At 43.8% G+C, this 16,239-nt stretch overlaps 1 protein-coding gene across 13 annotated transcripts in view; it reads left to right on the top strand.

Moving 5' to 3' along the window:
- NFRKB (nuclear factor related to kappaB binding protein) overlaps positions 1-16,239 on the top strand; it is a 35,275-nt gene that overhangs the window by 1,323 nt on the left and 17,713 nt on the right. For 2 of the 13 annotated variants that reach the window (XR_010127670.1, XM_063671619.1), the window contains exons 3-15: positions 1,383-1,556; positions 5,474-5,675; positions 7,817-7,944; positions 8,662-8,836; positions 9,389-9,526; positions 10,130-10,203; positions 11,072-11,156; positions 11,634-11,814; positions 12,071-12,179; positions 12,412-12,538; positions 12,758-12,823; positions 15,647-15,726; positions 15,835-15,881. Coding sequence is in view for 12 of the 13 variants with exons in the window: in XM_063671619.1 (XP_063527689.1) it covers positions 1,383-1,556; positions 5,474-5,675; positions 7,817-7,944; positions 8,662-8,836; positions 9,389-9,526; positions 10,130-10,203; positions 11,072-11,156; positions 11,634-11,814; positions 12,071-12,179; positions 12,412-12,538; positions 12,758-12,823; positions 15,647-15,726; positions 15,835-15,881 (1,586 nt within the window). In the remaining variant the exon portion in view is untranslated. Of the gene's footprint in view, positions 1-32; positions 185-885; positions 981-1,382; positions 1,557-5,473; positions 5,676-7,816; positions 7,945-8,661; positions 8,837-9,388; positions 9,527-10,129; positions 10,204-11,071; positions 11,157-11,633; positions 11,815-12,070; positions 12,180-12,411; positions 12,539-12,757; positions 12,824-15,646; positions 15,727-15,834; positions 15,882-16,239 lie in introns of all 13 variants that reach the window. The other 11 variants (XM_054440474.2, XM_063671621.1, XM_054440481.2 and 8 more) reach the window with 9 other exon arrangements.

Genomic DNA, 16,239 nt, shown 5'->3' with positions numbered 1-16,239 from the left:
TTTTGATTGTTAACGTCCTTTTTTCTTTTTAGCCCACTTCGTAGGAATAGGAGCTGGAAAGGATGGATTTAGTAAATGTTAGTAGAGTGATTGAGTTTAAGCTCCCTGTGGTCCTGTTAGCATTGTGCAGTCCTGTGCTGTCAACTTGACACCTAATCCCAGCCATCAGTCTGAAAATGTTGTGGTATGTAGTTTTCTAACGGTAATCAGCAGTGTTCAGTTATTACAGGAAGGAGAAAAGTAGCGTTAATTTACATGATTATACGGATCAGATGGACCAGCTAAAGGCAGATTGGCCATTGACTTTACTGGTGGTTATGGTCAGGTGTGTGGAACCTCAGGAATTTATGTGGACTAATAAAGTCATATCAGTAAGCTTCGTTTTCATTATTTAAATATTGCGAGGTTATACGAGAGGTATTGTGTGTAGCATTAAGCACATGGGTTTGCAGGCAGGTAGACCTGAGTTTCAGTACTGCCTCTGGGGTTGGGCGAGTTACTGACCTACTCTAATTTTCAGTTTTAATTCCGATGTAATAACCCATGACCTTACTTTGCACAGTTGTGAGAATTAAATGAGATATGTGAAAGGCCTGGCTTTTAATAGGCCCTCATAAAGTGACCGTTAGCATTTGCATTTTACTAGTGTATGTTGATTTTCAGCAAATTTTCTTTTGTGAAAGAATATTCTTTCTCTTTTTCTTTTTCTTTTTTTTTTGAGACAGGGTCTCTGTTGCCCAGGCTGGAGTGCAGCAGCGTGATCACGGCTCATTGCACCCTCTGCCTCTCGTGTTCAAGCAATCCTCCCACCTCAGCCTCCTAAGTAGCTGGGACTACAGGCGTGCGCCACCACGCCTGGCTAATTTTTTTTTTTTCTTTTTGTAGAGAAGGGGTTTTGCCATGTTCGCTAGGCTGGTCTCAAACTCCTGGATTCAAGGGGACTGCCCGCCTCGACCTCCCAAAGTACTGAGATTGTAGGTGTGAGTTACTGCACCCAGCCAACAACAAAGAGTTAATTGCTAAAAAACAGTTGTTACAGAAATTACATTGTGGGAGAGTGATTATTGGTCTGGGAAGTGTAAATTATAGATTGTGATCTGTTTGTCATTTAATCTCAGTCTTGTTTTACTTATCTGTAAAATGAAGGCGTATGAAATTTATGAATTTAGGAGTTACTGTGGGAGCACTCTGAGAAAAGAGCTCTTCCGGATAAGACTTGAAAATTCCAGTGGGAATGCTGTGGTGAAAGGGAGGGAGGAGAGCTGTTTAGCTGTAATTAGGGTGCAAGGATAAGTTGTAAGAACCGACTGGAGGTTGAATGTTTTCCTGGAGGAGTGTTAGCATCAACTAGATCCCTGGAATTTCTGCCTTTCTGTCTCAAGATGCATGTCTTTGTCCAGAGTACCTGTGGAGAAGAAACAATGGATTCATTAGACCATATGCTGACAGATCCTCTGGAACTTGGTCCGTGTGGTGATGGCCATGGCACGCGCATCATGGAGGATTGCCTCCTGGGAGGCACCAGAGTTAGTCTGCCTGAGGACCTTCTGGAGGATGTGAGTAGTAACATGGTTGTGACCTTTTCCTCTCTGTCAGCTTCCTTGTAACAGTTATGGGAAACCTTTTCCACTCTACATTTCCAGTCTTTTGTGCTCCCTTTTGTTCATTTTCTACATTGCAGGCAACCTGATCTCATCTTTTTTTTAAGTTTAGAGTCTATTTAATATCTGATTAAGGAAGAAAACAAGCTGCGTTCTGCATGTTTAATAACATGCCAAAATAACTTGATAACATGATTTAAGCCCTATTTTTAACAAGATAATTTTCATCCATTAAAAAAGATTGTGTATTTTAACCATGGAATACTACTCAGCCATAAAAAGGAATGAAATAATGGCATTTGCAGCAAACTGGATGGAATTGGAGGTCATTATTCTAAGTAAAGTAACTTGGGAATGGAAAACCAAACATCGTTCTCACTTATAAGTGGCAGCTAAGCTTTGAGGACACAAAGGCATAAGAATGATAATGGACTCTGGGGACTTAGGGGGAAGGATGGGAGTGGTGTGAGGGGTAAAAGACTGCACATTGGGTGCAGTGTACACTGCTTGGGTGATAGGCGCACCAAAATCTCAGAAATAACCACTTAAGAACTTACCCATGTAACCAGACACCACCTGTTCCCCCAATACTATTGAAATGATAATTAAAAATAGAAAAAAAAATAGAGAGGAAGAAATTATGGAAAAAATATGAAAAAATACATCAGTGGGTATCTTTTCTACTAAAACCAGAAGATTGTTATGAGTACTTAATCTTCACTGTGAAATATTTGGCAGTTAATCCCTCCCTGACCCAGTGTCTTACTGTGTTAGTAAATCTGTTAGTAATGGTTGCAGTATTTCTTTTAAATGTTTTTGGTTTAAACTTAGAGGTAGACTCCTTTATTTGTTTGGTTCTTCTCAACTGTTTGAGACACTTTCATTCCCTGATATTTATGAAGTACATGTTTATCACTAAATGTAGTTTGGTTTACATTAATAATTTGATGTGTGGTCTAAAAATGCAGTCACTAAGAGGGTGTACACTGTGGTTACAGATTGATTGGCAGTGGAGTACCATGGAGGCCACTGCAGTGGTGCTAATGGTGCTAAGGCTGCCGGTGGAATTTCTGTGTAGGGCCTTAAGTCCTGGTGACTCAGGGAAACCATCACAACCTGGGGTCGTTCACCGCAGTTCTCTCCTTTTGTTTGGCCTCGATTGCCCCATGCTTCCCCTCATCCCAACAACTGAGTAGGGACCCTGGAATCTGAATGAGCTGATCGTTGTTTATGTTCAGATGAGTAAATGTCCAGACCAATTAAACTACAGCTGCTTTTCTGGCGGTCTTTATCTGCAGGGCCCAAACTTAATAAACCATAGGAAATAGACTGTCATTCTTAGTTTGCTGCCAGGGCTTATTTTAGATTCAGAGCATATTGGTGCATGGGAGAGGTGGTGTCGTTTGCTCTGGTTTTCAACCAGTGGGCTATCTGGCATCTTTTATGCTCCTGGCTTTTTTCAGTCATGGCACGATTGCATCTCCTGGCTGTTTCTTTTGCCCAGCAGGATAATATTGAGTCCCATTGCAAGCACGGACAAGGCCTCTAGTTCTGGTCACCACTACCTTTTCAACCGTAGAACATCACTGGAAATGCTTAATGCCTGGATCTATGTTCTACCGAAAACAGTTCCACTGGGAAGTCTTTCAGTGGGAAACGAATAAATGTTATACGTTGTTATGTTCAGTTATGTCAATAAGACCACTTATTAATAGAAAATAAACATTTTTAAAAGGTATATTTTAAAAGCAGAATTATATATGTGTTTAAAATGGTTACCATGTTGTGGAACATTAAACAAAACCTACACGTATTTTCTGTATCCATAAGGTAACCCTCTACTCAATAATGGTATGTGCCCTGGGATGGGATGTCAGCTCGTTTTTGTCCACTTTCACAGGCGAGATGCATCGTCGTGATCATTAAGGTGGCTACCGTTCATTAAGTGCTTATTGTTTGCAGGCCACTATGTACCTGAAAACATTCATTTAATTATCTAGTTCTTTTGTTTTGCCATATTTTGAACATACAGGTGTGGAGCATGGTGTAGCAAACAGTCATCTATGCATCACCCAGTTTTAAGAGATAATTTAGTTTGTTTCACATTCTTCTTTGGTAGTATGTTAAACATTATGGATAAAATGAAAGCCACCAGTGTGCTGTTCTCTGATCCTCCCTCCCAGCTACAGTAACAACTAACTGTACTGCATTTGGTGTATATACTTCCCATCCAAGGTTTCTTGGCATACTCTTTCAGGGCAATCCCTTTATGTTACTCACGTAGTCAGCAAACACTTGTTCCATTAGGCTCCTCTATGCCAGACGCTGAGTTAGATGCTGGGAATAAAATGTAGGCAAAAACAGGCTTGCAGGGGAAGATCCTGGGCATTGGGACTGAGGTGTTTTTGATACGTTCATGCAAAGATGCCTGGAGTGGGTGGTTGGATTTCTGGGTTGTTTCCTGCTGAAACCCTTTAGTGGGTCTCCATTGTCCTTACGGATAAAAGTCACAACTACCTCAAATGCTTGCTGTCCTTTGCATCTTTCTGCTGTCTGCTGCCTCCACCTCCCTCCCTGTCCTTGATCTAGCCAAATATTGCCTGAACTCTAAAAAAAAAAAAAAAAAAAAGTATCACTCAGAAGAGTCTATAAAATGCATACACACACACACACACACACACACACACACACACACGTAAAACAATAATAAAACATGCATGTAGCCTTCAGTTAGGGTAGGGACACTACCAAGACCACTGAAGCCCACCACCACGTACCCTGTCTTATCCCCTCTCCGTTACCACATAGCAGCACAGGTAACTGCTATCCTTTCTTTTGTGTTAATTCTTTTTTTGTTTTTCTGGTGTTGCTCTGTGGATTTCTAACCTTCTCCCCCACCGTCTTGTTTCTCTTTCCTCATCCCTCTCCTGTCTTAACCGTTTTTTGGTGAGCATTCTCTGACATTGTAAATGTGGGATGTTTGCTTCTATACACATCAGCACTTCTTTAATTACATTGTAACTGCATGTTTAATTGTTCCCCACCTCAGACCATATATATGCCAGGCCAAGTTAGTATTTTGCTCGTGGAAGGTATCCAGTATATAACTCGAGAGTTGAAAATGAACCCCATCCTGTTTCTTCTCACTCTTAGCTGGTGACTTCAGTCCCTCAAGTTCATTCCTTCCATGTTAACCTTTTCCTGCCACTCAGTTGAGGTGGAATTCAGATGTCCACCCTCATACCCTTGTTGGCAGAGGCGGCTTCCAAGTGGGATTCTCTACTAAAATGATTTTCCTCTGGATAATTATTTACTGTTGGATGCAAGACTGTGGCTCATATTTAGTCTTTAATCTCAAGATCATTGGAATTTTAGTTTATTTTAAAAAACATAGGCCAGGCACAGTGACTCATGCGTGTAATCCCAGCACTTTGGGAGGCCAAAGCAGGCAGATCACCTCAGGTCAGGAGTTTGAGACCAGCCTGGTCAACATGGTGAAACCCTATCTCTACTAAAAATAGAAAAAATTGGCAGGCGTGGTGGTGCGCACCTGTAATCCCAGCTACTCGGGAGGCTGAGGTAGGAGAATCGCTTGAGTCTGGGAGGCAGAGGTTGCAGTGAGCCGAGATCGTGCCATTGCACTCCAGCCTGGGCAACGAGCAAAATTTGGTCTCAAAAAGAAAAAAAAACCTAAAAAGTTGGTAGTGATAGTTGCACAGCAAATGTGAATGCACTTAAAGCCACTGAAGTCTACGCTTAAAAATGGTTAAATTGGTAAATCTTATGTATATTATATAATGTTTTGTATACACATACATACAAAAAACTTAAAAATTTATTTTACTTTTGTTTCCTTTTCCTATTTCTCCTAGCCTGAGATCTTCTTTGATGTTGTCAGCCTCTCAACATGGCAGGAAGTGTTAAGTGATTCTCAACGTGAACACCTCCAGCAGTTTCTGCCTCAGTTTTCTGAAGACAGTGCTGAGCAGCAGAATGAACTCATCTTAGCCTTGTTCAGTGGGGAGAACTTCCGCTTTGGAAACCCTCTGCACATTGCCCAGAAACTTTTCCGAGGTTTGTAGCTCAGTATTCTTTCTTTGAGGGGGGTGGTGGATGGGCACACGTTCACTTATGTGAGTATTCCTTTCTTTCTTTTCTTCTTTTTATCTTCATGTACAGATACTGAGGCAGCAGAGAGCAGTTTTGTGTAACACTTTGCTGTCTAGGCTGTGTTTTAAAAAAATAAAAATGTATTGACTTATATAGAAAATACGTAATATGAATTCAGCTTGTAACCAGCATCTACATAAAAAAATAAAACATTTCCAGCATACTAGAGGTGCCCTTCATGTCTGGTCTTTAAAAAATTTTAAAAAGAGCTTGCCATTTGCTTTATTGCACGCATCAAGGTTCGTATGTGTGTGTGTATGTTTAGGTACACACACACTTTTTGCTGCAGAAAATATGACACTTCACTGCCAAGCACTTCAGCATGTCCATGTCTCTTAACAGACGCTTTCCCATACCATCACTGCCCTGTTACCACACTCAAGGAGTTTTACATTGAGCAGATAATATCATAGGCTATTTCATGTTCAAATTTTCTTTTCTTTTCTTTTCTTTGGGACAGAGTCTCGCTCTGTCGCCCAGGCTGGAGTGCAGTGGCGCGATCTCAGCTCACTGCAAGCTCTGCCTCCCGGGTTCACGCCATTCTCCTGCCTCAGCCTCCTGAGTAGCTGGGACTACAGGCGCCCACCACCACGCCTGGCTAATTTTTTGTGTTTTTAGTAGAGACGGTTTCACTGTGTTAACCAGGATGGTCTCGATCTCCTGACCCCGTCATCCGCCCACCTCGGCCTCCCAAAGTGCTGGGATCACAGGCGTGAGTCACCGCGCCCGGCCTTCATGTTCAAATTTTCTTAATTGTTCCTGCAATGTCCTTTAGAGTAGCTGTGTAAATCCAGGATCTGTTCAGGGTTCATGCATTGTGCTTGGGCCTTACGTCTCTTTAGCTTTTTGAATCTAGGTAGGGCCCTTTGTCCCTTTTGTTTTTGTCTTTCAGTGCACGAAGAGCCAGGACACTTGAATTATAAAGTGTCCTGCTTCCTGGTAATTTGTCATTTTGTTTTCTCCTGGTTAGATTGGGTTAAAGGCTCTCGGCAGGAGTATGATACAGGAAATGTGGTCTTTCCCATTGTGTCACCTCAGGAGGCACATGCTGTCAGGTTTCCGTTTTGGTAAAGCCACATTTGATCACTTGGCTAAGTGGTGTCTGCCGTACCTCTTGCTTGTAAGGGTACTTTTTTTCCTTTATCATTAAGAAGCAGTGTGGGATGATAGGCTGGGATCATGGATCATGTGATAGTCTCATTTTCCAAAAGCCTTTGTTTTACCCAATGGTTTTTGCTTCCATGGGTGATTCTCAACTGCATCAGTTACTATGTTGGGGGTTGCAAAATGGTTTGGGCCACTCTTTAAGTTACAGTTTGCTTTCTGGACCATGGAGAGGAGCCAAGGAAGCCTCTTCCCCTTCCCTTCCAGGGTGACTTTGTTCTGGCACAAGGCCCTGAATGGGCAGTACATCTGGAATTCTGTTAAACTTGACAACTTGACAGCTGCTAATGACCAGAGAGAGTATCCTTATCATCTGAAATCTCATTATATTAAGGGTTTAAAATGAACATTCCCTCCTTTGGTGGGTTACTAGTGTAAAAAGGAATTCCCCTCTATGGTTGGCAGAGATCTGTTTCACTACAGCTGAGGGTGCACTGTCTCCTCTGATAGAGCAGAAGTCAGGGAGACCCACTTGGCTTTAGAGGGGCTCTGTAAGGGACCTTCCATAAAGGTAGCACTGTCTCTCGTGCTGGCATGTTTCCCCCGAGACAGTATGGTAGTCTGGGAAGGATACAGGTGAGGAATGTCAAGGCAGGACTTCCTGCATATTCCACTCTGACCCATGCCATGTGTCAGTTCTAGTGCTGCTGAAGACAGGTGCATGACTGTGGCGGTGATGGTCATCAGCCTTAAATGAGCTGTCATTGCTTCTCAGCATGCTTTTACTTTTGGTTCTCTTTCCTGATTCTCTTAAATGTTCACTTTTCCCTTAAGTTTTGTGGTACAGAGTTTACCATGTTAAGCACTCATTCAACATATTTGTTGACTGATGATGTATATTTGTTGACTGATGTAAATATATATACCTTTATTTTTTTAAGACGGACACTTTAACCCCGAGGTGGTCAAGTACCGGCAGCTATGCTTCAAGTCACAGTACAAGCGCTACCTCAACTCCCAGCAGCAGTATTTCCATCGGCTGCTGAAGCAAATTCTGGCTTCCCGGAGTGTAAGTAGTGCTGAGAACTGGATATAAAACGTGGGTAGTCACAGGTATCATGACTTCAAGAAGCAATTCAGGTGCAAAACGCAAACATTGCCACTAAGAAAAAAATGCTACCGATTAATCTGTGACACAGTTAAGCTATGCCATCCTTTCTTATGATAAACTTCAAATGTGTCCTGATTTCAGAGATGTTAAAACATAAAAAAAAAGTGCTTCTTAAAATTGATGAAATTATAGTAGCTTCAGTGTTTACCAAGATAAACAGATGGATTTTGGATCTATCATGGGTTATTAAGGGAAACGAGGATTCTTTGGAATGGATATGAAGGTGTGCATGGGCCTCTGAATGCTGTGATGGATGGTAGCATAACAGGCCCAATGGCCCCTGGGTCTGGACCAGCCTGGAAATTCTTAGAGGCAAAGTTGTTTGGATTTTAAGTCATCCTTTAAGCTTTGGTGTAGAAATACTTGAATGTCTAGTATAAAAAAGTATTCATTCCTAGTAGAGCACTTCAACAGTCAGATTTGGGATTTTTCATGTAATCAATATAGATTCTTTTTATTTGGATATATTAATATATATGTGCATCTTTCTTTGTGATCTGGAGGGAGGGAGTTGGGCTTAACACTGAAGAGAAGAAAATGTAGACTTGCAGAGTGTTCATTGTTCCAGAACAGGTCTTGGATGATGACGTGTACCCCCACCTGATCTCTACCTAGGATCTGCTGGAGATGGCCCGGCGGAGTGGCCCCGCCCTTCCCTTCCGGCAGAAACGCCCTTCACCATCCCGCACACCTGAGGAGCGGGAGTGGCGGACCCAGCAGCGCTACTTGAAGGTCTTGAGGGAAGTGAAAGAGGAGTGTGGTGACACAGCCCTTTCATCTGATGAAGAGGGTGAGTGTCCTCGGTCACTTGGGGTAGCTGGGGTATTGGATTGATACCGGCCGCTTGTCCGGTTGGAGCCAGTGGTAGCCATTTATCTCCCCAGCAAAGAAACCCTCTTGAGTTGTCTGGTCTGGGGTGCATAGCGGGACTCAGAAGGCCTTGGTCTTTGGGTTGCTGAGACATTGCCGTCAGATAGGGAGAGACTACATGGCCTTTTTCACCCTTGTGGCCATGTGGCATTTGAGCTTAGATGAGAGCCCGCCAGACGACTCCCTGCACGACAGGGTTCTCCACAGTGGGCCTGACTGGTCCCATTTGCCACTTGAGAGAACTGTTTTCCCCTTACAGGAGAGTAGTAGTGGCTGTTGGCCTGCTGCAATGCAACCCCAGCACTCTGTTGAAGTCTCTCTTCCTGGAAGAGCCGTTAGATGACCTAAGTGTGCTCCAGCTCCTCTGGGGAAGGGTCGGAAAGGAGTGTGGAACCCTGGCCTCCATGTTGTTGGCTTAGCCTTGTTGAACCCAAATGGCCACTTACCCAATCTCCCCTATTGGAGTCCACAGCCACGTTGGATTTACAAGAACAATTTTCTTTTGAAGATCTCGGCTCATGGCTTCCGAGCTCTCCAGCACGTTCTCCTAGTCCTGCGGTGCCCCTGAGGGTGGTGCCCACACTTTCAACCACGGATATGAAAACCGCAGGTGAGAACCGAGCTGCCGTCGTCACCATTCTGGGACATTGCGGTGGAGACCTGAAAACTCCTTTAGAGGGAGGTGGGTGGGGGCAGATTCCTACCTACCAGGAAAACAAAGCTCCCTAGAACTAGGTGATTTGTTTGGTAAAGTTTTTGTACCATTTTACTTTTTTTTACACCTGGAGATAGGCCTGCCTTTTTTCCTTTGTTTTAAAGTTTTTTCTCAGAAGCTGTTATTTTGGGCTAAAGAAAGCAAAATCTTCAAACAGCAGTACGAAGGGGCAGTTCAGTAAGCGGACAAAGGAATAACCAGAGCCAAGCCATTCTCCAGAGTGTCTGTGAGTTTGGAGAAGAGTTTTTATTTGGAACAGGAAGCAAAGAAGAATGTTAAGAACTTTAAGTGTGTTTTAGGACCAGCTGAGTCACTGAAGTCATTTATTACCAATGTATGGAAAAGTGGAAGTGTTGATCCTGTGATTAAAGATTTTTGGTACTTGTAGTTCACAGGTGTCAGAAGGGAAACTCAGAAATATCTTACTTTTGACAAGTGACCAGAAAGATGTAAATTGGTGAATCATGGTAGTGAATGTGGTTTGGTTTGTTTTCTCAGATAAAATAGAACTGGGGGACAGTGACCTGAAGATAATGTTAAAGAAGCACCATGAGAAGCGGAAACATCAGCCAGTAAGATGGGGAGGGCGTGCGGCCGCGTGGTTTTCAGCCTGATGTCTCAGGATTGGCTGTCCTGAGGAAGACACGGGGCATCACTGCCTCGTCTGTATGTCCTCCCTATCACTGTGGGCACAGGAGCAGCCAGCGAGGCTAGCCAGCGTCAACGATGTGAGGCACGGTGGCTTTGACTTTGCAGGGCCTGCTGAATGTAGTGTCTGCCTTAATCATTACAGTGACACTGTCGAGTATAGGAATCGTCGTCTCCACCTCAGCATTGCTCAAGAGGTTTAGGGAGCTTGTCCTTGGTCCTATAGCCAGTAAGCAGCAGAGCCAGGAGTTGGGCCCTGGGTTTGTCCCACTTTTTACTGTTTCCATTATTCCATGCTACCAAGTTGAGGTAGCTAGCACCAAGCCAGAGAGTTTAGTGGAGAAAAGATGATACCTTTTTGGGAAGAAAAGACAGTCCTTCTAAGACTAGGAGGTGAGATGGGAAGAACCCCACATTGGAAGTCAGTACTGAGTTCTCTCTCTTTTTTAGTTACTGTGATACTTCTCGAAACCCCATTTCCAGACTCTGTAAAACATAGTAATACTTAACAAGACTGTTTGCAAAGCACATGAGACAAGGAATGCAGAAGAGCTTTATAATGCTATATGGTAGAAAGATTGGAACTGGGTTCTGTGTAGCAGTATCAAGTTATTTTTAATTAAATGGGGATATGATAGGGAAAAAATGAATAGTTTTATCTCTCTATATTTTTGACTCAGTGTGATTTCCCCAAGTGTACCTAACATCTAATTGTTGCATAAATTGGCAAAGTCACCTCAGTTTTTGCTCCTTTTTGGGCCTCCATGACCAAATTCTGGATATCACATCTAGGATCACCCGGACCTTTTGACAGGGGACCTGACCCTCAATGACATCATGACTCGAGTAAATGCTGGCAGGAAGGGCTCTCTGGCAGGTAAATGACTGGGCCTCTCTAGGAGCCTTCATCTGACTATGGTGTTAAGTTGCGTGACCCCATAACATGGCAAAGATAAATGAAACCATGGCTTCCTTCATGCTGGTAGCCTTTATGAAGGTGGGAAATGAATGTAAAATCAGTACAACAGAGCTTCAGCTCTTTAATAAATATTAAAATTAAGCCATATACTTGGGAGGCTGAGGTGGGAGGATCGCTTGAACCAGGGAGATTGAGGCTGTAGTGAGCTATGATCACATCACTGCACTCCAGCTTGGGCAACAGAGTGAGATCCTGTCTCAAAAAAAAAAAAAAAAAAAGCTGTAAATCACTCAATGAATTTGGTTTCATTGAGTGTTTTATTACTGAGACTTTTCTATCTTTGGTGGGCCTTGGGAAAAGAATATGCAGATAAGACCCCTCACTTCCCTGTGTAGGAGATACATTTCTGTAACTGGTGTTACTTTGCCTTTCTAGCCTTATATGACTTGGCTGTCCTTAAAAAAAAGGTTAAGGAAAAAGAGGAAAAGAAGAAGAAGAAAATAAAAACGATCAAATCAGAGGCAGAGGACCTGGCCGAGCCGCTAAGCAGTACTGAAGGGGTTGCACCTCTCTCTCAGGCCCCCTCTCCGCTGGCAATTCCTGCTATCAAGGAAGAGTAAGTGAGCAACAGAGATTCTGTAATTCTCAGGGTGAATGGGTAAGCCATAGGCTGTGCCCTGGCCCCTAGGGCTTGTCATAGCTGTAAGTGTGTTGGACTTGTAGACCTGGAGTCCCAGGGATAGTGCTGGGAAAATACATTGTTTGCTCCTTTCTTGAACTCTTTTATGACTGCCAGGAGGCTTGGGCGCCTGAATCAATCTAGGGATGTGCTCTTGGTCTTTTTGGTTCTTGTATTTTTCTTCCCTCATTAGGCCCCTTGAAGACCTCAAGCCTTGCCTTGGAATCAATGAAATATCTTCCAGCTTTTTCTCTCTTCTGTTAGAGATCTTGCTGCTGGAGAGTCAGGCTAGCCTTCCTATGGTAAGTGTTTTGGAAAAGTTGGAGGTACATTAGAGTTTTCAAAGTGTTCAAATCCTGAATGGTCTATAACTTGAGAAATGGAACTCTGAGTTCCTCTCAAAGCTCTGTAGTTAACTTGCTTTGGGATTCAGACAAACTCTGGATGCATGTACTGCAGCTTGTGGTGGCACTTGTGTGGAATTGCTAGTATAGAAAAGAAGTCTAACTAGGTTCTGCCTTTGCTTTCCCTCAGCTAGAGGAGCGAGTTTTGGATTGGCAGTCATCGCCAGCCAGCTCCCTCAACAGCTGGTTCTCTGCGGCCCCCAACTGGGCTGAGTTGGTACTACCAGCCCTACAGTATCTTGCTGGAGAAAGTCGAGGTAAGATGCTCTTTTTTGTAGGGTCAGTATTTTTTCCCCCTTTTGTCTAATTAATTATTAGAATAAACTGCAGCTTTGCTCGTGTAATCCATTATGCCTTTGCATAATGCTATGCCTTGAAGGTTCCTGCTTTTCTAATACACTGTGGAACACTCAAAAGCTGTTTCAGAGCTCGGGGATGCACCTGTATGGCTTGTTTATGTGGTCCATTTCTTGCAGCTGTTCCTTCCAGTTTCTCTCCATTTGTTGAATTCAAAGAGAAAACCCAACAGTGGAAGTTGCTTGGTAAGTAATCCATTTTACCTACCCCAACAGGTTTTTGTTCTCCCATTTCTTCCCGTAAGTTTATTTGCCTTCCAGTCAATATAGTCCCACAGATTGGTTTAAAAAGGCAATATTAGACTTACTTTGCTCTGTGAAGGAGTCCTTCAAGACCCTTTTTGTACTCTCAAGGTGGGTTAACTAACTCCTCTGGTTAGACCAAAGCTGAGATGGAAGGAATAGCCTTTCTGTTTGATGTAGTCTGGTGATGGCTAAATTTAAATCTGCAAGGGTATTTTGCAAGAGCATCAACATTTATATTAATCATACAAATGACTTTGGATTAATTTGTAATATAAATTTTTTCTTTCCTAAAAGTGGGCTTTGCTATTGAGGAGAATGTGCAGCAGCCCCGAATAAGTTGTTTCTAAAGAACAGGGTTGTTATTTTTAAGTTTATAAAGCCCACTTAGTGTGTAAGTTGTCATAACATGCATCCGAAGTCACTTGGAGGCTGTTACCTGGTGATGGTGAAAAGAGAGAAATCCATTGTTGGTTTCCTGTTGAAATTCACAGGCACTTCTCTGTGCTGAGTGGTCTGTGGAGAAGCGTATGGAGAGCAGGTTATGAAAACAGTAGACTCATTCATTCGTTATTACATTTATTCAGCTTCTAGGTGTCAGGCACTGTTGTTAGGTGCTGGGGGACACAATGGCTTCTGAGACAGTGCGCTCCTCTCATAGGGCCTAAGGTCTGTTTGGGGAATAAATACTTATTTAGATTTAATGACAAACTGATCCTTTCTGTGAAGGAAAAGTACCAGAGAGGATGGAGGTTTATTATAATAGGAATTGATGTAGTTTGCAGAGTTTGGAGGACCTTACTGAGGAAGCAGCATGGAGCAGAGGTGTATGATGAATAGGACTGAGCCAGGCAGGCAGAGGGGAGGCAGCAGCATTCGAGGTGGGGGAGGTAGAACCTTTCCATGGGGAAGATTTGATCTAAAACAGTCACGCAACCCACGGGCTATGAGAGCTGACAGTAATTTAGACACAGGGAGAGAGGATGGGTACGTTTGAGAGAGTTAGGTGGGCTTGGTTATGGCTTGGCTGTGGGGAATGAAGGAGAATGGTGTGAGGCATGGCTCCCGCTAGATTTGCAGCTGGTGGAGGAAGGTGTTGTTTGTGCAGGTAGCAGCTGTGGAGGACTGGACTTGGAGGGTAGAGATCACGAGTTTAGTTTTTAAAATTTATTTATTTATTCATTTATTTTTTGAGACAGAGTCTTGCTCTGTCCCCCAGGCTGGAGTACAGTGGCATGATCTTGGCTCACTGCAACCTCTGCCTCCTCCTACTCCTGAGTAGCTGGGACCACAGGCGTGCGCAACCATGCCTGGCTGTTTTTTGTATTTTTAGTAGAGACAAGGTTTCCCCATGTTGCCCAGGCTGGTCTTGAACTCCTGAGCCCAGGTGATCCACCTGCCTCGGCCTCCCAAAGTGCTGGATTACAGGTGTGAGCCACCGCACCCAGCCTGACTTTAGTTTTAGAGCTGCGTTTGAGGTATTTCAGTGGAGTTGTTGAATAGACAGGATGTGTGGGTTTAGAATTCAAACCAGAGAGTTTAAGGGGGACAGTGTTGGCATGTGTGTGGTGCAGGGCACAGATGATGCTGTTACCTGAGGAGGAAGCACAGAGTGAGGAGAGAGGCTGAGGAGGGCTCTTCACAGCAGAGGGGCTGAGTGAGAGCATGAGAGTGCGGGGGTGGGGGGTGACTGTAGAGATGGGGAAAGCCTGGAACAGGGTTTTCCTGAGTCTTGGAAGCCAGGAGACAGGAGCGCCTGAGAAGTGGCGAGTGGTCGTTTGCCTCCATAGTTCCTAAAAGATTCAGTAAGATAAAGACTAAAGATTTGTGAACATGGAGGAAGTTGTGAATTTTTCAGTGAGCGTGATTCCCTAATGCAGCGGTGGAGGTGAAGCCACCGTGAGCTGAAGGTGATGATGGTAGCTGACTGCAAGCGCTCCCCGCCGTCTGTCAGGCTGCAGTAGCCATGGAGGGAGCACGTATACCTGGGCCTGGCAGAGTGTTTCTTGTAGGGCCAGATAATAAGCGTTTGAAGCTTGTCGGCCAGATGCTTTAGTGGAAGCTACTCTGCCATTGTTGGGAGGTTTCTGCAAATAGTGATATTGTGTATTGACTATTAAAACAAAGATAAACAGCCCCTTTGAGAAGGGTAGCTGCATTCATCACATAAGCAGACCTGGCTGATGATGGTCCTGTGGCTTCTAGCCTGGGCAGGAGACACAGGTGCCATCAGGGTCTCAGTCAGCCTGAATAGAGTGACCTGAGAAGAGGGCACAGGAGACAGGGCTTATCTCTTTCTAGGCGGGTCATGGGAAGTCAAGCTTTTTCCTGCCCCAAGGTCTTAACTGCTATGCTAGTGAATAGAATTTTCTCTGTGCCCCACTAGCCAGAAGCCTTTCTTACCTATAAAAATAGAATAATTACCTTGGTATAAGCTATCATTACATTCTTTGTGATACCTACCACTTTTTGAATTGATTTTAAAATATGTGCTCTTTCCTCACTTGACTAAACTCCCATGAGGGTGGAGACTGAGTTCACTGAGTAACCTTAGCTTCACATGCAGTGCGTGGCACAGTGGGTATTCAGCAGATGCCTACGGAGTGAATGATTTCATTAGGTGGCATCCAAGAGTGGTGGTCATTTTGTTGCTACAGCTCCTGATAGAATCTCTCTGTGTTGTAGTTACAGCTAGTAAAGAGAAAGCAGGATTCTCAATAATACCTTAGACCTTCTTATTTTTTTATCTCTTTATTCCTCTAATAGGCCAATCCCAAGATAATGAAAAGGAATTAGCTGCCCTCTTCCAGCTGTGGCTAGAGACCAAAGATCAGGCCTTCTGTAAGGTATGTTTTTTTAAGAAATACCAGATCCTTCTCACTGGTTTTCCATAGCTCTTAAGTTTGCCCAAATTCTTTAGTCCATTTATCTGTCAACATTTTCTTTCTCTCCAGCAAGAAAATGAAGACAGCTCAGATGCCACAACACCTGTCCCTCGGGTGTGAGTACAATACTCTAGTGGTGGGTGGTGTCCTGGAAAACTGTAGTTCAGATACTGTCTTGGTTTTGTTAATACTTCTTGATATGCTAGAGCTGTAATGGGCTTCAGAGCTCTGAGGAGTCCCCTGGTTCTTCCTGACTTGGCATACTGAGGCAGGCCGCACCCCCTGAGTGAACAGGACTCCTTGTGGAAGGGGCTGTGGTGGAGAGAGGGGCCGGCAGGAGAGCCTCTGAGGGACATATGACGTGCTTTGTAGGTGGACATACTTTTTTAATGTGTACTCCTCCCTGGGCTCCTGCTTGAGAATTACTCATCTAGGCCACCTTAGTCCAATAAATGGAAGCAGGAAGTTGGGTGA

This window comes from Pongo pygmaeus, chromosome 9 (assembly GCF_028885625.2).
Source record: "Pongo pygmaeus isolate AG05252 chromosome 9, NHGRI_mPonPyg2-v2.0_pri, whole genome shotgun sequence".
Classification (NCBI taxonomy): Eukaryota; Metazoa; Chordata; class Mammalia; order Primates; family Hominidae; genus Pongo; species Pongo pygmaeus.
This window is presented reverse-complemented; position numbering and strand designations above follow the sequence as displayed.